General features: G+C 31.8%; 1 protein-coding gene across 1 annotated transcript in view; it reads left to right on the forward strand.

Annotated features, from left to right (window-relative positions):
• Positions 1–26551, forward strand: part of LOC118181790 (metabotropic glutamate receptor 2-like) — a 170846-nt gene that overhangs the window by 63247 nt on the left and 81048 nt on the right. The window contains exon 2 of the mRNA XM_085816064.1: positions 9566–10671. Coding sequence (XP_085672190.1) covers positions 9672–10671 — 1000 coding nt within the window. The 5' untranslated portion in view covers positions 9566–9671. The remainder of the gene's footprint in view (positions 1–9565; positions 10672–26551) is intronic.

Raw genomic sequence — 26551 nt, forward strand, 5'->3', positions numbered from 1 at the left:
AGATTGTTCAAAATACGGTACATTTTATATTCATCTTTAGATACTAATAGTCTTCCTAATAATCCTTTGTTTCATCTACAAAGTCATTTAATTTAATGAATATTTTATTAGCAGTCGTGAGTACCCAATGTTTTGGATTAATAGAGATGTACAAATGAGTACCAGAGTCTTTCATTCGTTATATTTAACGAAAACTGTCAATATTTCTCTATTTATATTCTTTTAAATTCATCTGCATTGTTTTAATCGTTGTAGATAATTAAAACATTTCTTAAGATGCAAGGTGCATTTTAATTTTATAACAGTTGTTTTTAATTTTGAAATCCTTTCCTTTCAGTTCTTGTTTCCCTATTACAACTTCCTACCAGAATGCGTTTTTAGAATCACGTTGAATGCAAATGAGTTAGAAGAAATATTTAAAAGAAGTTCAACTTATTTCGACAAAAAATGCTTAGGAATCCTTAGTGGTGCATGTCTGCCTTCTGGCTGTTTCATTCTTGAATCGACTGTACTCGGCCGTATTGTACGTGCCAGTTAAAAATCGCCGACTAGGTTAATGGAAGGACCATCTACGTTAGGTATTTGTGTCTAGTTTCGGCTAAGTCTATTTAGTTTAGTATTAGATTAGTTTCTTATTTTCTTATCCTGATTTAAAAGCCCAAGTGGAGGCTTTCGTGTAAGCCCGAGAAGGGGACCATCTTTTATTATTTATTTCAGTGAATAAAAAGGTTTTGTAACCTTTATCACTTCTCTATAGTAACTACTGGACCTCAGCGATAATTCGCTACTTAATTTGTAAGGATCTTAAGTTTTACTAACGTTTATTTTGTTTTAAATCTTTACTATCACTTCTTATTTTCTACTTCCGGCCAGAATTAAAAGCTTTAACTCATTTATCCAAATTTGTCTTGCGAACGCCAAGTACTTAAGTTGTGGCTTTTTGCCAAGCAAGAGAGAGGAAGGAGTTAGTCGAAGCAGGCCGCTTGCCTTAGCAGTTTTACTCGGTTGCTGGTTGCCTTCAAGGCCAGAGGTTTAATCCTCTTGATAATTTTAAACGTATCGTAGTGTTAACAGTTCTCTGTACTACATACGGCCTTTCTGTTAATATACGGCCAATCTTCAAGTAGCCACTTGTTTATTAATCCAAAGTTAGTTTAGTTAGAATTTAGTTAATATTTTTATATTTTTACGTTCAGACCACAAGTGGTTGGTCTCTGTATTCCGAAGTCCGGAAATCATTGTAAAGAGAGAAAAATAAAGGGTTTCGTATACCCTTCCTGTGTATCTTGTCTACTTCCCACATTTATTGAACATAGCTTTAGTAAACTCCCTGTTCCGAGTCAGGTCATCTAATGTTCCCCAAGCAAGTAAGGAGGAGGACTGAACCTGATAAACTCACTAGGTTCCTCGACGTTATATCTAGACAAAGTACCTGAGGAGCATTACAAAGTATACTATCTAATCGAATAAAATGCATTGAATCCGTAAAATGTTTGAACTTTGTCAGTTAAAGTGCATTTCAATACATTTGAATAACATCATATTCTAGAAATTAATGATGACACATGATACGCGAAGCTATGTGCTTGTACTTCAAACAGTTGTATTTGTACGGCAGCAACGTTTGATCATTTGCATTTTCAGCAAGACTACTTATATGTGAGCAATGTTGAAAGTGTTATGATGAGTTAAGATTTTCAGTGTCCTGTTAAAAATATGCTTATTTATTTATCGCAGTTTTTGCATTCAGTTGCAAAACCTTTCGGGTTGTATTCATAGTTAGTGAATTCGAATTCACTGACTCTGAATACACATGTTAAATTCGAATTATTTAAACTATTTTCAGAAACAGTAACAATGACTATAAATAATAGCAATAAATTTCAAGAAATAATAATAAATATGAATTAGTATCAGATACTGAATTGTTATTAGAATGGATTTAATTGAGCGTTCGGTAGCTTTAAACTGTTGCTAATACAGTTGCTTAATTTTAAAGAATAATCTCTGTTTTACAAACATAGAATTGTTCATACACAGGTGAAGCAAAGCTAAGTTAGGTTTCAATTATATTTTTATTTATAAATCTACAAGACTTTACGTGACTAAAAAATGGAAAAAAACCTGCTACTTTTTTAAAATTTTAAACATTAGAAATTGTTTTATATAAGTTATGACCTGAAAACTAAGGTAGTATTGTAGAGTCTAAGGACTGTGTACTGCATCCGTATGGCAATGCAAATAAGTTTAATTAAGACCTGTCCTAAATCTAATTAGTATAGAACGGAAGAACTAATTAAATCATACTGATAATAGCTGAGAAGAACTGCATCAAAGTATTGAAAAAGTAAAGAAAATACAAATTATAGTTCTGATTCTCATATGACTAAGTTTAAAATACAGTAAAATGTCAATTATTGAGATTACAGAATATAGCAGTCTAGTTCAGATCGCTGATTTCGTTTTTTTTTTTCTAGGCAAAATAAAATTAAATTTGCTGCTGCTGTATTTAAGTATTTAAAATTTTTCCCATTGATTTTAATAACACAAGAAATATAGTGAAGCATATTTTTTTAAAAAGTTATTTAAAATTATTTTTTACTACCCCAAAGTGAACAGAAGGGATACTAATTTCGTTTTGGCATTTTGCATCGCCAACTATAAAACGGAGTTTCACTTTTCAAACTGTTACCACCAAATATTAGAGCCCTGCATTCCATTTAAAGAAATTAAATAATAAGAAACCTGGATGAATGTATGCATGTTTCTCGCACTGTGATAAAACAGTGGTACTTAGAGACATCAAATTTTGAATAACGTAGACCTCCACTCGAAGATTGCCACCTGGAAGCCCGAATTTGGAATTGATTTTATTAGCTATTTCATATTTTGTAAAACTTTAACGAATTTTTCATTAACAAACTCAACGATTTAAAACCGAGCAGTGGCAACACTGAAAAAAGAAATCTCCAGCGCGCGAGACTGCGTAAATTCTAAAGATATGCTCTTTTTAAAGTATTTTATGATATTGCTGAGGAATTGAATTTTATGGTTTAAGTGCAAAGAACATGATATGTAAAACAAAGTTAACACACAAAACGCTCCCTAGGGTGTAATATAAAATCTGAAAGCTTTCAGAGTTTTTTTTCCTGCAAGTAAAATGAGCAGAAAACATTTAAAATGTCAAAAATGTATTTTCGATTGATATAAAATTCCACCTTTTAGTTTTTCAGTATAGTGCATTCATGCTGATACTAATAATGTAATTTATTTAAATTGTTTATTTTCTTTGCTATTTATAATTTTTAGTTCAAAGAGGCGTTATCCCAGAAGGGCTATTAACCCCGAACCGCCATTTTGCATGGAATCACTATAAACGGCTGTAGAACTTTACAAATTTCTGCCCCCCAAATATTATCGCCCTGTATTATATTTAAAGAAATTAAATGATGAAGAATCTGCATCAATGTATATACTTTTCTCGCATTGTGAAAAGCAACTAGACCCATCCAATTTTAAATAATGTTGTCCTCCACTTGAATATGGGCACCTGGAGGCAGAATCTTGAACTTTAAATTAATTTTATTATCTGTTACATATTTTTGAAACTTTAGCGAATGTTTGATTCAGAAACTTAAAGATTTCAAAGCGAGCATTGGCAACTTATTATACGGAATAAAATATTTTTATCTTCAGCCCACGAGACTATTCATCGGAAATTCTAAAGGTATGCTGTTTTTAAATATTAATTTTAGCCCAAATGCTGTCGAAACGTGTATGTATGTGTAAATGAAAAAAAAAAAAAAAAAAAAAAAAAAACCCGCCCCTTTAGGTGTAATATAAAATCGGAAAACTTTCAGATTTTTTTTATTTTTTTAATTTTTTTTTAAAGTACATAGTTATTAATTTCGTTTTAAAAGTACATAGCTAATAATTTTTAAATATTATAAAGTGAAAACAATGTCTGTTTATTAATATTTCTTAAGTTGAATGAAAAGTAATGTGATTCATTTTAATTGAAAGGAAATAGGTAATTTGGAAGAGTTAAGATAGTCATTTGCAGATTCTAATAGAAGCTTAATAAATAAGAGAAGTTTTATCGTCATTTATCTTGTCGTGAATGATCCTGAGGATATCTTATTATCAGAAATAAATATCTTACATTCAGCTTTTGTCTTTATAATGAAAGCGCCCTGTAAAACAACCTGTGTTTCTGACCTCCGAGTTAGAATACAAACATTACAAATACATTAAACTGCTATAAATCACTGGGTCAGAAATTTCTTCCGAAACTGACAACGAAAGCTGCAATTTGGCCAAAAATACAAGCGTTAATACCAGACCGTATAACTTAAATAAAACCGCCAACAGCAAGGTAAGAAAAGAAAAGAAAAATGCAAATCTATCTTGTATTAAAATAGGAAAAATATATGAGAACTAAATGAATAAATAAAGAGAGCGGATGAATATGGTCGGGAGACCTAACCCTCAATCAGCTGAATACAAACACACATATATTACGAAAATTGAGACGAGGCGGAATTTAACAGCCCGACGCCTCAAACCCTATATTCAAATCATCGTTTCTTTAGCTTATTTACTCCACATAACAATGCCCTTTGCACTGCTGTTTATTTACTTGTGCATACGCTCATTCCATTTTAAATATATTTTATTTTTACGGGTTATGCTTTGCAGTAGTTTGGTATTTTCTTAGGGTCAGTGGCAGGTATTAAGAAGGTCAAAGCCTGATTCAGCGAAAAGAGACGGTCGTAAGTTAAAAAAAATAATGTTGTGCATAGCCTAACAGACAGTAATAATATGGAAAATAAATTACAAAATACTTATTATGATGTAGGAAACAGCTCAGCTACCGAATTTTGAACCTCGCTTATGAACAGATTTTTGAACTTTCTTAGAAAACAAATTCCATTTGATATTAAATTTAAAATAGGCAGTGCGTTTTGAAAATTCAATGACCTATAGAGCACGTAAACAGATTAGAATATTTATATGTATTCTACATGGGAGGACGTTTTTCAACATTTATTTGAACTTTAATTTAAGTGATAACACCTCGGTTTGCCTCAGTTTCTATACACCATTGCCTCAATTTCTCTAGACCGTTGCCTCAGTTTCTATAAACCCGGATCTGTCTGTGTTCTTTTATTTTGGTAGACATTAATTTAATAATATATATTTAACGGAATACGTGTAATTTAAGTTAGTATGTCAGCATTTGTACCCAGAAAAGCAATTGTAAGAGCCACAGTAAAAAATTTGGATTATCATGCAGAGATTTACATTAATGTTAATGGCAGTTATAATTAATCTGTTAAAATTTCACTGTTGTTGTTAATTTAATTTTCTAGAAACATGGATCTCAAACACGTTTATGAGTTATTTTAAGAATTTCAAATTGCTTGGTGAGCTTATAGGATATTTTCTACTTCCTTCCAGCATACGTTCACGGTGTGACAGAAGCACTATGAGGTCTTTTCCCCCGATGCATGCCTTCGTTGTGTAACGATAGCACACTCAGTGCGTATTTGATTGGTCCAGGTTGGCGTCCCGGCAAGGGCATTGCTCAACTCCTGCTTCAAAATAAAATAATGGCTCTACAGTGGCGCCCGAACTAAAACATGGTAGATGATGACTCTTCACCACCAGGATTTGGCGCCTGGATCTCCTAATCCCCAGTCGCCTTTTAAGAAAAGGGGGAGTGTATAAGGTCTTTTCTCCCTCCTTTCTGCATGTCTTCCTGGTGTAATTGGAAGCATACTGGACGCGTCGAGAGATTCAGGGTTCGAGTCCCAGCGAGGGTACTGCACATTTTCACGTCACCAAAATAAAAAAAAAGCTAATGACTCTACAAGACTATTACTAGGATTACAAAATTCGAAACGAATAAGTATAAAATATTAGATTAGAACCTTATATTTCGAGTAAGATTTAAAATTTACTTTTATGATAATTACTTACTAACAACTTAGTTTAAATATACGTTTTTTTCTGTATTTTATTTTAATCATCTTCCTTTTAGAAAACTATAAAACTCATATAATAGAAATAAAAGGAAAAGAAGCTCCAAAGTGCGTATGGAAAAAAGTTTTTTTTTTCCTCTCTCTCTATATATATACATATGACTGAAGGGGTCATAGAGAATTCTACAGTTGAGGCTAAGCTTTTTATTGTAAAATGTATTGAAATTCCATCAACTGTGTTTTCTAGAAAGAGTAATATTTTCGAAAATCACAGATTAAGGAATTTAGTAATTGGTGAACAATGTTTTGGAATCATTTTCCGAGATGTAATCGAATGCTTTCTGTGCATTTATTACTTGCAAAAGGAATTCGAACAAACTCTGCAAATCGCTCAGGTCGCGATCAACAAAAATAAATAAATAAATAAATAAAAATAAATGTATGGTTTATATTCTCGCTCAGTTTGATGGCCGAAAATGAGTGAAAATATACAGAAAATAGCTCATTAGGTTTAGCCCAAAGGAATTTCTTCGATATTGAAAAAATTAGTGACTAGAATTGGAAAATTAAGAATTATTTAGGAAAAAAGACAACTGAAATTTGGATCAAGAGACAAATGAGCATTATTGGAGTACAAGACAATTATGCTACCTCCATAATCAAAATTAAAATTAATTATGGCATTAGAATTATCAAATAGAATCAAAAGTAATTATCTCAATAAAAACTAATTAACGCCGGAAAATCAAAACTAATTATGACATTAGATAAATCAAATTTGAGAGCATTTCTGGTTAAGTGAAGAGGAGTATGCTAGAAATTTCAGCGTAAATTACATGTTACTCGAAAAATATAAATTTTTCATGGTTTATAAAGCTGTTATTTCCAATGCATTACGTAACGGATCTTTCTTTGAGTACATGAAAAACGGTAACTGCCCCATTAAATGATTTGAGCACCACAGATCATTCCCACCAAAACTAGATACAAAAAATCCAACACTTTAAAAAGAAATGGTTGTAGCTGACAAACTGCTATTGTATCATGGGTTGTAAAGCGTAATATAAAGTGAAGGATGAATTCTAGCCTCTCGACCTTGCACGCAATGTTAATGCCGGAATATTTGACGTACAGCTTGGCTCTTTAGCAACGTGCGAATAGTAAAAATATATAATTAACAACTGGCAGTTTTCATTTCTTTTCTTCTTCTTCTTTGTCTTTTTTTTTTTTAACCAAATGCGCTCAAATTTGATGAGCAAAAAGAACAAATCACACTACTGTTCGGTGTTTCATTATCCTTGTAATATGCATCGACAACAGAAGTTGTGACATGTGGGATTGCGTGCACAGTAGACGCATTTTCTCTTGACATCAAACATTCTTCTGCTTAAAAAGACTGATATTAAGACAAGAATTTCTTACACAGTTAATGTTGACATATTACAGTCATGCACGAAACCATTTGTCTTGAATGTTTTCTGCTTTTGTATCATTTACTTGTACCTAATTCTCTGCACAAAGAAAGAAAACTGATATCATTGGATTTATAATCACAATAAAGAAGGAGACTAAAGTCTAAGTCTGGACTTGTAAAGTCGTATTTAGTTATTTAGTTTGAGGCTCACTCACCAGCGGTAGAGCAGTAATGTCGCTGAACGTTGGTAGTCCGATCCCAGGCGAACGGGTTGGCTGCGTAGTTGGTTTTAGTGGTTCTGTCCATGTATAAAGCACCATATTAACAAGTTTCTCTTAGGAAGTCCTTCACGAAGGCGTCCCTTCCCTCAGGCAAATAGCTCTTGAAAGCTTTACTGTAAGCGAAATAATCAAACCAATGGAAAAATTTCGTTATTTTAAATACAGTACGTTTAATATCTCATCGGTGTGATACGAATTTGAAATAATACGTTATATAACTTAAATATATAATATAATATATAATATAAATAATATAATAATGTATATATATATATATATATATATATTTACACCTTAAAGTTTCAATATATGCGGACGCGTCGCGAAACTGGAACAGAGAATCGAGACTAAGGTTTTTGACATAGTTTATATTTAATTCATTAAAAAATTTGTCGCGTAAAGTTTCAATTGTCTGTTTCGGAGAAACGCGTAATGGAGTTAGCTTGATTCGAAATTCATTTTAAAAAATTTCCCTTGACAAGCCAAAATGAACCTCCAATTTGGCTAATTAACCATTTACCGCTCCTTAATTTTAATATTTTTATATTTTACCTTGATCAATTGATTAGTATCTTACTGTGTTTTAAAATCTACTTTGTTCGTTTAGCATATAGCTTATTATTTTTATTTTACCTCGTTCAAATAATTTGTTTTTTACTGTGTTAAAAATTACTTAATTCGTTTAGCATAGCTTACTTTTTATTAATTTTACTTGTAAATATTCAAGTATTGTATTTTTCTCCTCCTTCACACATTTCAAAGCAACTAAATATGCTTATGTTGAAGTTTTCACGGAGCCACAGTTTTTGGTAACTTTTTGGAGTGCGTACTAAAATTTATCTCCTAATTTCCTTAATTTTGCAGCACAATGCGCAAAATTTTGACCAAAATTGATCTTTTTTCGTTTGTTCTTGCAACTTAACTTTAAATTATATATATATTGTATTACACAAATAATAATTTATTTACTACAGTAAATAATTAATAGTAAATATAGTCAATAAAATAATAATAATTTATTTATTAAAGTAAATAAATTATTATTATCTTTCTTTATCTTTAGTAAATAAATTATTTATTTATCAAAGTAAATAAATTATTATTATCTTTCTTTATCTTTAGTAAATAAATTATTATTATTGACTTTGCAGCTATTGCGCAAATATTCGGAAATTTATTTCGATTTCAATGAATTTTAGTTCATTAATTCAATATTTGATATATTACATAAATAATATAATAATGAATGTAATGTTATATAATGAAATAATATATAACATAAATAATATAATTATATAGAACATAAAATAACATGCTTACACCTGAGCATATTTTTATATTCTAATTTTATAATTATTTGGTACTTTTTGTAATGAAATTTTAAAATCAATTATTGTTTCTTGCTTTAAGTACCCTTTAATCAAAATATGATAAAAACAATTTCATTAGTGGAATATCATAAATTCAAAAAGAAGAATCTAATTATTAATATTTTTCTTAATTTTCATTTCTGTTGAAAAGTGAAGTCACATATTTCGGTAGTACAAGCATGGATACCTAGAAGCATTGAACTTCTCGTGACAAACCGATGTTTGGAATTTAAATTAGCATTTATATGATTTTTTATTAATGAATTACTGTAAACATAAATTCTATCGTGATAAATTATAACTTTTACTTCAAGGCATTTTTATGATATTACATGCAGAAGAGGCACGCTAAAATTTTTATACCCTTTAACTTAAAAAAAAAAAAAAAAAAAAAAAAATGTATTTCCTTTAATTACTATTTTTTATACTTCACACCAAATGCTATATATGACATTAATCATTGATATGTGCTTGTTTGTTCAGTAGGCTGACTAAAACGTTTTTAATCTTTTTCAGCAAATACCGTGAAATCACAGAAGTGTCTGTACAAGAATAACAACATAAAGGCGGTGTCGGTAGCAAATCCTGCTATCTGCAACACCGCCGGATAACAGTCCTTTCTATGGCTAACAGGACTTATATACCAAAAGGCTTACCGTCACTACGATGGACACCAAATTCTACTCTTCTTATTCCCGGAACTTCCTTCATCAACTGTTCTTCCGTCACCGACTCCATCCATCCGCGAAAAGAATCCTGGGTCATTCCACTTGTGGTCTTGTGTACGGTCAATGTGACAGCTATATTACTTTTCGAAGTATATGTTCTTTACAAGTCCTGCGGAAGCCGGCGGCATCTCTTCTTAGGACAAATTCTTCTACTTGGACTTTTTCTCAGTTCATTGCTGGGATTTGCTTTTATTCCTACGCCTAACTGGTTCACCTGTGCTATTACCAGAGCAGGAGTAGGCATCGCTTATGTTCTTGTGTTTGCTACTCTTTTGGTGAAGTGTGTCTTCCTCTTAAGCCTTCATGTCGGCGTATATTTAAGTACTGCATATCAAGGCCTGCTCTTGTTCTTTGCAGTTGCTGTGCAACTGGTTATAGCTGTCCAGTGGTTGGTATATCGTCCAGCTACTGTAGTTATTGTGGACCTCACTTCTTGTTATGTAACCTGCGCTACTCCAGCATCAGATACTGTGGCCTCTTTGGCCTATAACATGCTATTAATGGTTGGTGTAGCCTTATTGGCTATCCGAGCACGAACTGTGCCAGAAAATCACGGTGAAGCATTGTATATCGGCGTAGCTATCGGTTTGACCATTCCATTGTGGGTAGCATGGATTGTGACATCAAGTGTATCAGCAACTCGCCATCATGATCCCTGCCTTGCCTTTGGAGTTGTAGTGACGGCCAGCGTCGTTTTCTTGGTGATGTTCCTGCCTAAGGGACGACAACTGGCATCTATGGGTCGAAGCGGCATTTATATGGACGACGGGTTCTCATCTGTCAACCAGTCTATCTATACGCCATCTTTCTTGCATCTGAAGCCACCAATATTGCCTTTTGTAAAGCAGGGCACTCTGGTCAAACCACTGACTTCCACATTCCCGGCTCATCAAGGTAAGAATAAGATGTAGATTTTATATTGAAATTTTACTTTTATAACAGTAACCGAAAGTTGCCTCTCAGAAAGCACTAGCTGCGATAAATTATTGAAGAAAGCTGATATGAAGATTCTTTTGTTTTAAATAATGATTTAAACATTTTGAAAGGCCTTATATTTGAAGGGAAATATGATTAATAGTAACTGATATCAGTTATAATTTTCATCATAAATTTTGTTCAAGCCGTTTTTAATAATATGTATCGTATAACTATGGAGAAAGTCAGTTCTGAAACAAATACCTAAATTAGTCATAGAAAATTGAGAAGCTATGTCGTTAAACATTTTTAAAATGTTAAAATGTTTATATCATGTCCCTTAATAAGCACAAGTATATTATATACATAATTGTTATAGGTTAAAATCATAAACGTATTTTTTAGCTTTAGTATAAAATTTGATTAAATCTATTTTCTTTCATTTAATATCTGACTTTTAAAATAAGCTCTTGTTGGTTGACCATTTATAAACAATAGTTTTATTATTTCTGCGAATGGAATAATTCAAAGTATGGAAATAGGTTTAGAAAATTCGAGCTTTGTTCCTGCACATGCAGTAAATTTTTGCGTTTGATTTGATAAAAATAGGTATTTGGAATGGATATCATTATTAATAATAAATTAAATATAGTAGGAGTATACAGAAAGAAAAACAATATAATTAGTATCAAATGCCAAATTCGAGTCCTTTTCGCTAATGAAACTAGCTCTGTTTTGAATAAGTAATTTCGAATTTTTTTGTTTGTAATATATGTTGTACTCTTACATTTCTTTTATATACCCTACATGTTTTTACATACCAAACTTCCTGTAACGTGTTTCTTTGCCGCTGCCTGTGTCTCTCGATATTAGAATTGCAGCTGACGATGGGTACATCGACTTCATGGAATCTGCTGGTTATGTATGTCTGTATCGGAATATATTAGTTTTCTTTCTTCCGAAAGTATACTTTTTCGAAACATGGTCGGTGAAAATTTATTCCAATTTATTAGCTCTCACCTGCCGATTCCTAAGTAATCATAGGCTTATGTGCTTCAAGAAATGCCAACAAACTTTCTCACTCTGAAACTGACAATTACATTTTTTTTAATCTTATGCCCTCTCGAAACACGTGTAGATTAGTTCTGGTGCAAAGAACATTATCAGGTGTAATTTTCCTTATGATACCAAAATGTTTTCTTCCACTCGAGCAAAGATATTGAATGACCATCGAGCAAAATTTGCTTATGTTCACACACAGGGCATCCATCATAATTACGCGACCGCTCCTTCTTCTAAGTACTCTATTTTTAGTTGTTTATTTCGTTCTATTTGACATATTACTCTCATTTGCATGAACCCATCGCGCATACTTATTTTCCAGCACCTGTTGCAACCAGAGGAACCAGGAAAAGAGTTCTTCATTTTCAATTCTTTATGGTTAGTTGACCTTTCATTTCAGATCGTGAAGTCTCGAGAAAATAGTTTTAGATTGTTTTCTTTAGTGATGCTTTCAGCTTTCGAATTATCCGTAATGTCACTGACAGGAACGTTACGTTTAGTTTTGTGAAAAGTATATACTAATGCATATTTTAACTTGGTTAATTCTGGAAAATGCATAAATATTTGATGTCATATGAATGCAACGTCACAGAGGATTATATTAAAGATTAATTATTGAACATTAAGAAAAGGATAAAATTAAATATGGAAGGAATTTATTTATAAAATTTGGATTAATGCTGCTTGAAGGTTTTACGATATTTTAGTTCCATAGACACTGAAAAATTTCTTGAAACATAGTCATATTTCTTCATGAGTTAATCGAATTTCATAATTTGAATGATTTCTTTCTACAGTGTGTAATACTTGGCGATTAGAGTGCAAACTTACTGCTAATATATATTTTTAATTGTATTGTATAGTGTTGCTTCGTTCTTCGTAGTGATTCTTGATGTTTATGATTACTTTAGTTCGGACAGAATCAAGCTTTAACGCCTGTTGCCGGTTCCTGTCAATATCACAAGTTAAGATTTTAAGATTATAGCCAAATTAATTTTACTTTGATGACTAGATTTTTACTTTGACCACTGAAGTGACAATTCGCTAAGGTCAAACTGTACCAATGACAAGAAATGCTAAGCGTAAAATCTTTTTTTATTAAGCTCAAGAAGTAACTTACAAACGGCACTCCTGGTGCTTACAAACTTAGCCAATACTTTTGGCTGAGACTTAAAATAGAAATATAAAGTTAAAATAGGGTTAAGAATCAGCCGAATCTTCACAGAGATAATTAACACGAGTTGGCTCTTAGCCCTACCACCGACGTACACAAACCGTCAATTACAAACCGGCAATATTTACGCCAGCTTAAATCAGACAAGCAACGTGGCCGAACGGCAGAACACGCTCTGTCTGAAGTAACTCAGACACTAGCTTAAATGCTATCTTTCTATCCTACTTTGCATATCAGGCGAAACTGAAATAACATTCTGGCAGGAAATGGAAATGAGGGAAGCGAGAAAAGCCAAGTAACTGAACAAAACTGGTTAGTTTAAAACTAAAATAACATTTCTTAGAAGATATCAATGTCCATTTCTTGCATCCGAGAGTCGAAACCGTAATTCAAACACCATTTTCATTATAGATGTTGTGTAGTAATTATTATATCCAGCTAGCAATAGGAAGTTTTTCACTTGACTGCCGTGAAAAGAGCATTGATTTTTCAAGATTCCTGCTAATATAAGCCTAATAGCAGTACGTTATTAAGTAAAAAAATATGCAGCAATATATCTTTTGCCTTACTTATTGGATTTAAGGCTCGGCTGATTTTGTACGGTTTGTTTAATTTTTAAAATTAGTTTTCTAAAAAAATTTATTCTGTCCGTGCATGTTAAGTTATCTTATGTGCATCACATAATACAAGCTTTTTTGCAAGAGTAGTGTCCAGCACTAAGTTTAGCCAGAATTTTTATGATGCAGGTATTCATTACATGATAGTAGTAATGAAGGCGTATTGCAGCCTTCCTTGTTCCCTAACATTTCTTGAGATAGAATTGGAGAAATACCCTGTAGAAACATTACGTATTTTGGAAGCAGGAAAGATGAAAAATGAGCAATTATCTTGCCGGAAATCGAACCACGGACTTCTGGAATACCGGCCCAGTGTGCAGAACCACTACACCATGAAGGCACGCTAGAAAGGCGGGAGAAATACCTTATATACTTCCCCTTTTAAAGAGCGCTTGAGGTTTTTAGGGGACTCAATCGCCAAATCCTGGGTGAGGAGAATCATCATACAACACCCTTTTAGTTCGGGCGCCACTGCAGAGATATTAAGTATTTTGGAAGCAGGAAAGATGAAAAATGAGCAGTGAATTTCTGCGGGAATCGAACCACGGACCTCTGAAATACTGGCCCAGTGCGCAGAACCACTACACCACGAAGGCACGCTAGAAAGGCGGGAGAAATACTTTATAGCCTAATAGAATGTCTTAACTACCGCATTTGACGGCATATAAGACGCGCCTTTTTTCCTAAATTTGGTCTCATAAACGTTACCTGCGTCTTATATGTGAAAAACACAGGTTAACTTTCAATACTGAATGCTATTTTTAGCCCGGATAAAGGTCTAGACACACATAACTTTTTCTACATCTACATGTGTGTGGCCTTCTAAATAAGGGTGCGTCTTATATGCCGTCAAATACGGAAATAAATGGAAAAGCCGATAAATAAGGATTGAAACTCTATTTGGCGTCTTTTTTTAAACTAATTATTTCACTAAAATAAAAATTAAACTTGTGCATTTAAAAATTATTTACTCTGAATTTTAAAAATAAATTTCATTTTTATTAATGTTTTCATAGAAAAGTAATAAATTTTCATTTTTATAAAAAATTAAACAATATCCAAAAGTTTTCTAAATAAGAAATTTTTATTATAAAATAATGAAAATTAAGTAGAATTCATTTTAATCTCTTAATATAATTCAATGAAAATGAAATTAATTAGGATTAAAAATGAATACAAACGAAAGCAATGTTAAAAAGTAGATACGATGCAAAATATTGATACCATCCAGTGCAAAGCTTACTACGAAAATTTTTATTTTAAAAGCTTTAAATTGATTAAAAAGACTAAAATACGAATAAACTGCAGTTCTAATAATAATATTATAATTTGTACTATAGAATTATTACGGATAAAGAAGCATTGGCGACGTGTGATGAATGATGAAGCTTTATGGCAAACTCTGTTTTTTGAAAGCAAATGCCATGTTGTAAAATATTATATCTTGAATAAACAACAAAATAATGCATATTTTAGGCTCTTAATTATCTTTAGGATGAAATGTCTGTCAATCTATCTGACAATCTATTGTGTCACTTAGATTATTACTTTAGAAACTATTAGAAAACTGCGAAATAATAGTAAATTTTACGAAAAGACCAACAAACTGAGACTTTGATGAACTATCAAGGCTTCCGTGTGCAAAACTTTATGCATGATAGTCTCTTTACATTCTAAAATTAATAAAAATATTACTGTTTTCCTCACAAATATCTAACTAAGAATGAGATATTTATATTTCTTTTACAACTGATATAGATCAAATTTTGATACCGAAACATTGCTTCCAGTTACATGCTGATATTGCATCAGTTTAGTAGCATTTTCTTGAATTAATATTATGAATGTTTTAATCTTTCAGCTAATGGCCGTTGGATATGAAAAGTCATAAATACTAGAAAAAATATCACTTACGGATTTCTTTTTGTACGTGGTACTTTTCATCAGACATAACTTTGTATGCTAGTTTTCGACAGTCTTCCAAGGAATGATATCTGTTATCCAAAATAAATTTTCTTTCTAATTTAAAAAAAAAAAAAAATCTGAAATGTTTCAGATTTTAAATTACGTCCAAAGGGGCGTTTTTTTAACATTTTGTGTGTTACCTTTCTTTATTAAATATCATGTTCCTCGCACTTAAACCATAAGATCCAGTGCAACAGCAATATCGCAAAATAGTTTTAAACCGAGCATATCTTTAGAATTTCCGATACAGAGACTCACGCGCTGGAGATAAAAATGTTTTTTCTGCACAACGTTGCCATTGCTCGCTTTGAAATCCTTGAGTTTGTTAATCAAAAATTCGTCAAAGTTTTAAAAAATAGGAAATCGATCATAAAACAAATTTCAAATTTCAAATTTGGTCTTCCACATGCTCATATTCGTTGGAGGATTACGTTATTCAAAATTCGATGACTCTATGTACCGTTGTTTTATCACAATACGAGAAATATACATACATTTATGCAGATTTTTCATTATTTAATTTCTTCAAATATAATGCAGGACTCTTAACATTTTGTGGCAACAGTTTGAAAAGTGAACCGACATTTATGAGTCCGACGCAAAATGCCAAAACGAAACTAATAGTCCTTCGGGATTCAAATCCCTTTGGACTAAAAAAAAAAAAAAAAAAAAAAAAAAAAAAAAAAAAAAAATTAAAAGAATGCAAACTGACTAGAGAAAAGAGAGTTGGCTTTAGGATTACCGAGTCTGAGTAGATTTTTTGAAACGTAATTTACAAAAGCATTGTTGAAAAGTAAACATTTCCACAGCCAAGCCTATTATGAATGATATCATCTCTAGCACAATTACGTGAAGGTATCTGGGCAAGCCTTAATTCCCTTGGAACTAAGGTTAAGATAACGCAAGTGAAATTAAATTCAACTCGAACAAAACAGATTTAGAATGAAGAGATATATTGCCGGACTAATTCCACCCAGTATCGTCGCATCTAGGCTATCTACCAAGGAGTTAATGTACTTGGGTGTGACCAGCGATTTTAATCTGTATTGGCTTCGTAGTCTTCTATAATCCAAACATGGGGGCCTAGAAATTCATTAACAGTCTAAAATACATGTTACATCTCACTTAAAATTTTGGGAGAGTTTTAAGGAGATGACATAAAAGAGTGGTTAGGTATGCTTTTGGAATCGGAATAAAAACTGCAACAATACTTGGAGTGAAATAAATATATTCAAATTGACATCATATAAAATACTTTAGAAACACAAGTTTTTAAAATCTTTTTCTGTCTTCTTGTTTCGCGATTTAAAGCCCAAGAAGTAATAACGAAGTAATCATGTGAAAAAAAATGTACCTAATTATTCAAAGAGAAGATCCTGATTCATGTATGTAAAAGTCATTGTTCTTTGTTCAATCGAATAAGATCTCTAACATGGACTCAGGCTGAAACAAGGAATTAAAACACCGTCTTTTTAAGTGAACAGAATCTAGCTTATACATTTTACATTCGGCATGTAGACGCTGACATACACTACTCAGACATACACTGAGATACTTATCTATATTGAGAAATTTTTATAATAGTAATATCTGAGGAATTTTGAGGGAATCCAGAACATTGCAAAAGTTAAGAGATTAGTATAGGTCAGTAGAAAATGCAAACAGATTTTTTAAATAGAATGTACTCATATGTTAAGAAATAAATTAAAATCACTATCTAGTGCAGTTGCTGATAAACGTAATACTCAGTCAACCCATATGTAAAAATAAAATTAGTCATTATAGTATTTCATATGAGGAAAAGGATTAATGCAGTCAAAGTGGAGGGTGAGCGAAAATCAGGAAAAACATCTTGGATCTCTTAAATGTTTGAAGTTTTGAAGCAACATGTTTTTAGATGTTTGATGGTTTTGAAGTTCAACAAAAGGTAATTAATAAATTAGTCAAATTGATCTTGTTTAATTAGTTAAATGAATGAAGCTGACTTTGTTTAATGCCGTTTAATTTATTTATTTAATTTTAATTACTTATTAATTAAATAATCAATTCTAAATTTATTTAATTGAACTTGAATTTAATTAATCGACCTAAACAGCTGATTAAATATCAGTAAGGCTTTTTGAAATTCGCTACTGAAGCTTCTAACTTCGAAAGAGTACGTTTCATCTATTCCAAACTACTCTCGCATTACTGCTATATAGATTTGTATACTGTCTGGTGTTTTCATCCCTTTGGCTCGATTTTTTGGTAAACTTTTATTTTGAATTCGCATGATGTTTATGTTAAGGAAGCCAGAAAGGTTTTTATGAGACAAACTCCTCACTTGTTGAGGTTCGCATTCGTCTCGCATCATGTATTTCTAACTTCATTTTTATTGATAAGTTCTTTGACCGCTGATACTTCCATCCTTGAAGGTGAAGAATACCGGTGAATGATATTTTGATTCATTATTCACACTTTTGATATTGCTTGTTTTTGCGATACTGTTCTGAAAAAGCCAAAAGATATCCAATTAAAACCATATACAGTGGATAAATATAGAGAATGACTGATATTATAACCATATACAGTGGATAAATATAGAGAATGACTGATATTATAACCATATACAGTGGATAAATATAGAGAATGACTGATATTATAACCATATACAGTGGATAAATATAGAGAATGACTGATATTATAACCATATACAGTGGATAAATATAGAGAATGACTGATATTATAACCATATACAGTGGATAAATATAGAGAATGACTGATATTTAACCATATACAGTGGATAAATATAGAGAATGACTGATGTTATAACCATATACTAGATGCCTTAAAGAATTGCCCAGTTTATGAAACCCCAGCATCCTATCCGCTCAACTAAATAAAATTTCAGATATTGTTACCTGAAGTATGCTTTCGAGATTGTGATGATTAAAAAACGGATGGTCAAGGCATAACGATGAAGATAACAAAACTAGATTTTCAAAAATCACCAAATCTTTATTTTCACTCAATCCACTTAGTTGACAGACACTTATTAAATCTTAATTAATTATGATAAATTGCTATGAACATTGGCTTTCTAAAGAAATGACGTAAGCATTTGGGAAGCGAAGTAACGGGGATATACAGGGTGATTCAGAATTCATCATCAGTATTTGGTGGGGAGGTAGGGAATAGGAAAAGAAGGAGATTTCACATAGGAATGCATGGGCGCATATGCCATGTAATGGGCAAAATGACCCCAGTTCAATGATGGAAAGAACACATAAAAAGGAAGTAGTAAGGAAAAAACATTTATTATCTTACATGTAACATTTCTTTGCATCGGTTTTACAGACTTACAAGAGATATTCGAACTGCTGACCATGTGCTAGAATGCATGACTCACAACGGCGTTGCATGGGCAACCGGACCTTCTGGAATATGCCTGGCATTTACATGCACATCTGCAAGTTCATTCCACGTATACCGATTCATGTTACTTCTGAAACGTCACCTAGTCGAATGATGACGGTCATGCGATCGTACCTAAAGCTGCTTATGCAGGTAAACTCTTTAGCCAATCACGATGATTCGAACTCGAAGCTCAAATTAACCGTAACCATTCGACTTCTGTCTCAATTTTTTTTTAATGAACTGCTTATCTTTTGTTTTCTTGTTTTCAACTAAAACTTCGTCGCACAGATTTCTGTATCATCAGTCGTTATGTTAAAAAAGTAATGTAAAAAAGCTGCAAAATATAATAAAGAATGGGGGAAAATTGTGACCATTGTAAAGAACGATTCATAATAGTAATATACTTTTTAACGTCTAGGTTTTGTCCTGAAAAATCTAAAGTGTGTTGAGCGTCACGTCGCTACATTTGATTGCAACTACGTAGTTATACATTGTAAAGCCATTACCATCTACAACATTGGCCATGCCTGAGAATGCCCATGTTTTTTCTCATTCGAAATCATTACATATATGCATCTAAACGAGCAAAATAAAATCCAATTTTTTCAAAAGTTATGTATTTAAAATGTTACCAAAATAAGATATAATAAAAATTTTATACATTATGTATAAAAATCATGTAATTTCCTCAAAACTGCATGAAATAGTGCGACACAGATTCAATGTCAACAATATAAACTAACAATTTATATTAAAGGAATAAAACAGCTGAAATACTCAGAACTTTATCTGTCTTATGAAGGTTTTCAATTACACCTTCAGTCATACATCCCATGATGTCTACCTTGATGGGCAGGGGAACAGTCACAGTGATTATCGCTGAGACTGTAGAAATTGTGACTATGCGAATGGTCGCCATTAGTGTCTACAGACGATAAGAATAATCACCATTACAACTAATAACTACTTTTCTGAATGTTTGAGCAAGTTTTCCTTTTAAATTTATTCCAGTATGCAATTTAATATTTTTTTCTAGTATTATGTAATTAAATTAGCAGGGATGATATTAAGGCTATTTTGCTAAAACACTAATCTTTTTAAATTACAGAATTAAAGTCCTAACCTTCCCTTTAAAGAACATTTTCCTAATAGGTAATTTTTTTAAATAATTAATTATTCTTCGCACTATAATTATTATCTTCATTTTCTGACGATGTTAGAAATCATTTAAAAAGCATAAAAATAAAAAATATATATATTGACGTGACTCAGAATAACAAAAGAGCCCAATATTATTATTTTTTTAAATCTAAAATCTTATATTTTTTAATTCAAATTAATTTTTTTTAATTAATTAAAAAAATTAATATTAAAAAAATTAAGACGAGTTTCAGTTTAACGTAAACTGTAACTTAAAAAGAACTCTGAGCTTGACTATTTCTTATATTTAGTTAGACTTAATACTCTAGATGGCATTGTCATCAGAACTAGTAGTAATATTATAGTGATATTTATCATAATGTTCTTTCCATTGTTCGAGTCAGTTGGCGCACTCATCTTGCCTTCCCCGTATTTGCAATAATTTGCATCCAACCTCGAAAACATTATCCTAATAGCTATTATTAGATCAACTGGTAAAACGTAATTGGCGCATATATCAATTTATACCTCGATTTGATTTTAAGAGTAATACCAGTTTGGGGTATATATGTGTTCATGCATATAAAATGCTTCAGGCTACATTTTACACATGCAAACATATGAGGATCTGTGCGTACATACGCGTTAGATCCATGCTTTTCCTTTCTTCGTTTTGTGTCTCTTCCCAGGACTGGCAGAAGTCCGAATATAACTTGAATTTTGTTCCTTACGACCTTGACCAATGACACCGAAACGTCTACTCATATTCTCAATTCAACTTAGGCCACTAGCAAATATTTTTTATTCTAGTGATGAACTTGTTTTTTTTTTTTTTTCAGACTTTCCAGAACAGACATCAGGTCAGTGTTCTAGCTTTTAACATATGGTGATGAACATACTAGATTTTTTAAAGTTGGAAGGTTTTAGCGATGTGGTTTTCAACCCTTTTCGGCCACTGACCCTTCATAATAACTTTTCTTTTCATAGGCCTCTCTTAAGGCGAAAATCTTAATTTGACGCATAAGTAGCAAGGAATTAAAGTAATCGTAACTTTATTTTTGTTATGAAACTGATGATAAAACCTGTCAGTACATATATTTATAATTTGGATAAATCTCTTATCCCAGGTAATTGCATTTTATATTATTATTATTATTATTAGACATACGTCTTTTATTTCTTTAATCAATAATTGAGCTTTTTCAAGAGCAATAATCTATATTATATTGGTTTCAAAAAGTTTTCTAATGTTTCAAAAGCTCATTTAATATTTGGTAATGCTTAATATTTCACTTTTGATAGCAGTTTTTTTAATGTTCTAAACGAAATTTCAATATGATTGACATTTGTTCCCACGGAAATAAGAGGAAGTACAAAATCGGATTCTTTTCAAAGAATTAGTACAAAGAATTTGGAAATTAAATGAGTTATTGAGCGCTGGTCATAACCGAGCGTGTTGTCTTTGTTACTTGTCCTAACTCGGTAGCCATTAAGCTATACCAGAACCACGAGTCCAAAAGCCATCAATATTTTCAATATGAATGGTAGATCTTTTCAGTAGGTCTTCTTTTACAAGTCACAAACTGGTGAGAGGATGTCCAGAAGTGACATGAATAGTATTACATCTCCTACAGAATGAGATAGATCTTATTTCCCTGATCAGATTTAATGCATTTTAGGTGTAGGCTATACCAGAACCATGAGTCCAAGAGCCATCAATATTTTCAATATGAATGGTAGATCTTTTCAGTAGGTCTTCTTTTACAAGTCGCAAATTGGTGAGAGGATGTCCAGAAGTGACATGAATAGTATTATATTTCCTACAGAATGAGGTAGATCTTATTTCCCTGATCAGATTTAATGCATTTTAGGTGTAGGCTCTACCAGAACCATGAGTCCAAGAGCCATCAATATTTTCAATATGAATGGTAGATCTTTTCAGTAGGTCTTCTTTTACAAGTCGCAAACTGGTGAGAGGATGTCCAGAAGTGACATGAATAGTATTACATTTCCTACAGAATGAGGTAGATCTTATTTCCCTGATCAGATTTAATGCATTTTAGGTGTAGGCTCTACCAGAACCATGAGTCCAAGAGCCATCAATATTTTCAATATGAATGGTAGATCTTTTCAGTAGGTCTTCTTTTACAAGTCCCAAACTGGTGAGAGGATGTCCAGAAGTGATATGATTAGTATTACATTTCCTACAGATGAGGAAGATCTTATTTCCCTGATCAGATTTAAAGCATTTTGGGTGTAGGCTCTACCAGAACCATGAGTCCACAAGCCATCAATATTTTCAATATGAAGGGTAGATCTTTTCAGTAAGTCTTCTTTTACAAGTCGCAAACTGGTGAGAGGATGTCCAGAAGTGACATGATCAATATTACATTTCCTACAGATGAGGTAGATCTTATTTCTCTGATCAGATTTAAGGCATTTTAGGTGCCCACTTACGAACCTCGTCAAAGTAGTGTGCTGAGTACGATTGATTTTTCTGAAAGCTAAATATCGTTATATTTATTAAATGGGGCCATTGCATAAAGGTATTTACTCTTTTAGTATCATCTGAGTAAATTGACTTTGCGTAATAGGATTCAGTTAATTTGCTTTTGCGTTTTAAACAGAAATATTTCGTCATCACTCTCGAAATTCTCTCAACTCTAGACTCAACCCACATTTAATGGTCTTAAGAGAATTCCTTCTGTAATCTCATAACTATTTTCAAGCTTAAATTATTCGGTGTTGCATTATATTGTAACCAAGGATGGAAACTTATAACTTTTTTATCTCTTTTTTCTTCGACAAGGTCTTTCCACCATCGAATTAATCTTCATCGAATGTCATTGTCCTCAGCAGCTTTTTAACTTTCCTGTAGGCGTACTTCTTTCTCCCTTTTCGCTAACAAGGAAGTGATTTAAAGCATACACCTTTAATTTTCTAAGTTCCCAATTGTTCAAGGACACAAGATGGTGGAGTATTATCGTCAGAGAAAATTGGGCGGTGTCTTTAACCGCCTTCTTTTTACAGCTCGATTGTTATTTTTCCTTTATTTATTTTTATTAAAATACACTACAATGGCGAACTCATGAACAGTGTCACATTCATTCATGTTTCTGTTTTTATGCTTTTAGAGATGGAACTGAAGAAACATTGAAGTTATTAGCGGAAGAAAATCATTAGTCAAATCTTTTCATTGCAGTCAATAACAAGATTAGAGATGTCTGTATATCAGCAATTTTATGTTATCTACAATGAATGGAATGGTAGAAATGTAGATAATTTTTTTACTTTTAGAGAAGGAAAAAAGAAGAAAAACATAAATCAGTGTATAGCTAAATATGGCAAAACATTCGACAGTAACCCTCTATTAAACTGTTGATCAAAGTTGGCTGTGTTCAGAAGTGTTATTTTGCATATTCAAATCTTTGATTTTTATTTAGCTTTCAATGTTTTTACTAGAAATACAATCTTTAATATTTGTTAAGATTTTAGAAGCATCAAAAGTGAATCAAGAGTAAATTATTCTACAAAAGTATTTACGCTTTATTTGTCTTTTATTTGGTATGGAACGTGCCCAGGGATCCGTGAAAAGTTTTCTAAAAGGATTAGAGGGATCTCGATATTTTCATTATTCTCTGGGAAAACAAACAGCAAAAGAATATCACTTCAGTTTACTCGAATTCTAATGAGATTTTAGAAGACATGAAAAGGGACATGTGTCGATTGGTAGCTGGACTGAATGGATGATATGTTTAAGGACTTTTTTAAGGGTGTTTATATCGAGATGGATCGTTATGACAAGAGTTGACTATATTTGTAACTTTTATGAATAGTCCAGGGATGGCCAACCCGCGGCATGCGTGCCAGGGTGTGGCACGTGGAGTTTTAGCAGTGGCACGCGAAAACTTATTGTAAAATTAAAGAATTTGAAAAAATAATAATATTATCTGTATGAGCTCCATCGATAGATAGCACACATAAAATGTTAGAATAATTATCGTAATTCGCTTTCTCTGCAAAACGTTAAATGTTACACAATTGAAATCCAAATCGAAATTATTGGCCTACAGCAGAATACTACGGTGAAAAGCAAAAGAATCTTATTTCAACTGCAAGTGATTCAAATTATAATGAATTCTGGAAATTTGTCCCAACGAGCAATTTTCCAAATTTACAGGTTTTGGCTGTCAGATATTGCCGTAGGTTTGGATCAGCATTATGTTTGTGAACAAATATTTTCTATTATGAACATCATAAAATCAAAATATCGCTCCAGATTAACTGATATGCTCCTAAAATGCCTAATTTTGTTAGCATCTTCAAAAACTAATCCTAATATAGATAGATAACTCAATAAAAAAACTACATACTCAAAAACCACATTAATTAAGTACCTGACCGTCTAACAATTATATAGAATTAAATGTTTCAAATTATTAATTTTTATTTAATACATAACCTAACTGTATGAACATTTAAAAATTTTTATTAATAATAAATCCCTATTTTATATGTTTGTCTGATTTATTATATTATTTGTAAATGCCCACTACTCAGAGTTACATAAAAAATGGGTATTTGCGTAAAAATCTCATGTACAGTAAAAACGCTATTTTTTTCGCCTTTTTATATTTTTTAGTATGATGGGAAAGTTAGAAGTGGCACGTATAACTTTTATTTTCAGATAGTGGCACTCTTCCCAAAAGCACTGCCACCCCTGGTGGTCTATGAATAGTCTATGAATGAAGTTTCATGAAAAGTTTATCAATCGTCTGGCTATAAGTTTCAAGAGTTTCTATAAAAAATATAATTCTATAAATGGGTGTAAAGTAACCGAAAACTTCAAGTATGGGCAAATTTTTCAATGCGAATAGAAAATTAATTCAAATGGGCTGCAGTGTAATTTAGTTTTTAGATGTAAGATTGTTGCTTCTAAGTACTTATAATTAGCATTTAATAATAAAATGATATTATTTTCAATTATGTTTCAGTTTAACAGGGAAATATCCAGGGTGTCTGTAATATAGAAAGATAATACTGTTATGAATTTCGTTACATCTGTATTTGAATTTGTGCCAAAATTCAGCAGTTAGGATGCATAATTTATTTCTTCATTACATTTTAATATATAACTAAATCATTATAAAAATATTTCATCTTTGCAAACTGTACATAATTGTATAGTAAATGTCAACTGCATTTATATTTATGAATATTTGTTTCAAATGTTTTCGTGAAGCTGTAATTTTCTATATGGGTATTCATAAGCCGACCACAGCCATTTCGTGCTAATTTTGTAATATTCGAGTGGAAATTTAATTAAAATGGTTTACAATATAATTTAGCATTCATGTTATAAGATTATTTGGTACTTTTCCGTTTTGCCGGCGCAAGCGATAAAGTCGCCAATAATGGTACAACCGATGCCAAACGGAGTATTCTCGCTGGTAACCTTTTACGCCTCATTCAGATAGTTCAGTTTTATGTCTAAGGCCATTTTCGGAAATTAAATCAATTAGGATGCAATCACAGCGCTTACTCGAAGCCGAAAATATAGAAAAGGTAAAGTCAAGGGTTAAATTCATCAATACTAATGAGAATGCATTAGCGAAGTAAAGCACTGCAGTTTTACATAATTTCTGAGTATACTATTCGTACGAATTGAAGTATTTCTTGCATTTAAACTTGTGTTCCAAATTAAGATTTAACTTGAAATTAATGTAGATAATTACTGAGAGCATTATATTTTTGTAGAGTAGTATACGTGAGATGAGATCGCTTGGGGTCACGTGATATGAACCGGCGAAACAGGATGTTGAACCATGAAAGCATAGTAAATTCTTAAATTAATGTCTTTTTATAAATTTATTGTCTTTATTTATTGGCTTTTTATAAAATTTTAAGCGATATTAAAATGTTTATGCCTTCAAAAAAAGAATTCTTAGGACTAACATTTTTTTAATATTTTTTGTGTGTATAATGTATGTTGTCGCCAATAAAGTCTGCTTGGCGAAATTTGCGCCGGCGAAACGGAAAAGTACCGATTATTTCTTATAAACATTTATAATCAGTATTTAACAATGAAATTGTTTCAGTTTAACTGATAAATGTCCTGTGTATATGAATCACAGAAAATATGATATTATTTATAGTGATAAACCTCTACTGGAATTTATATCAGATTTCACAAGTAATCAAATCTACGATGCATAACAAATTTCTGCATTGCCTTTTAGGGCTTTACTAAATCATTACAGGCCTTTTTTATCCTTACGCTATACCATGTATACGTCATTTGTATATATTGGCTATTGTTAAGAAGCAATGAAAGGTTTGTTGAGATCCAATGTATTTCTGTAGGAATTTATAAAATAAAAAAAAAAACGAGAATTTATAGATATACTGAAAATACAGGCGATTTCTTGTAAACATGGTTTTAAGAAGAAATAAACGTTACAATGAATATTTAAATGAGCCTTTATGAAAGGAAAAGTGTATTTGA

The sequence above is a fragment of the Stegodyphus dumicola genome, chromosome 4 (assembly GCF_044657685.1).
Source record: "Stegodyphus dumicola isolate Sdum_Otavi_A_Nest chromosome 4, ASM4465768v1".
Taxonomy (NCBI): Eukaryota; Metazoa; Arthropoda; class Arachnida; order Araneae; family Eresidae; genus Stegodyphus; species Stegodyphus dumicola.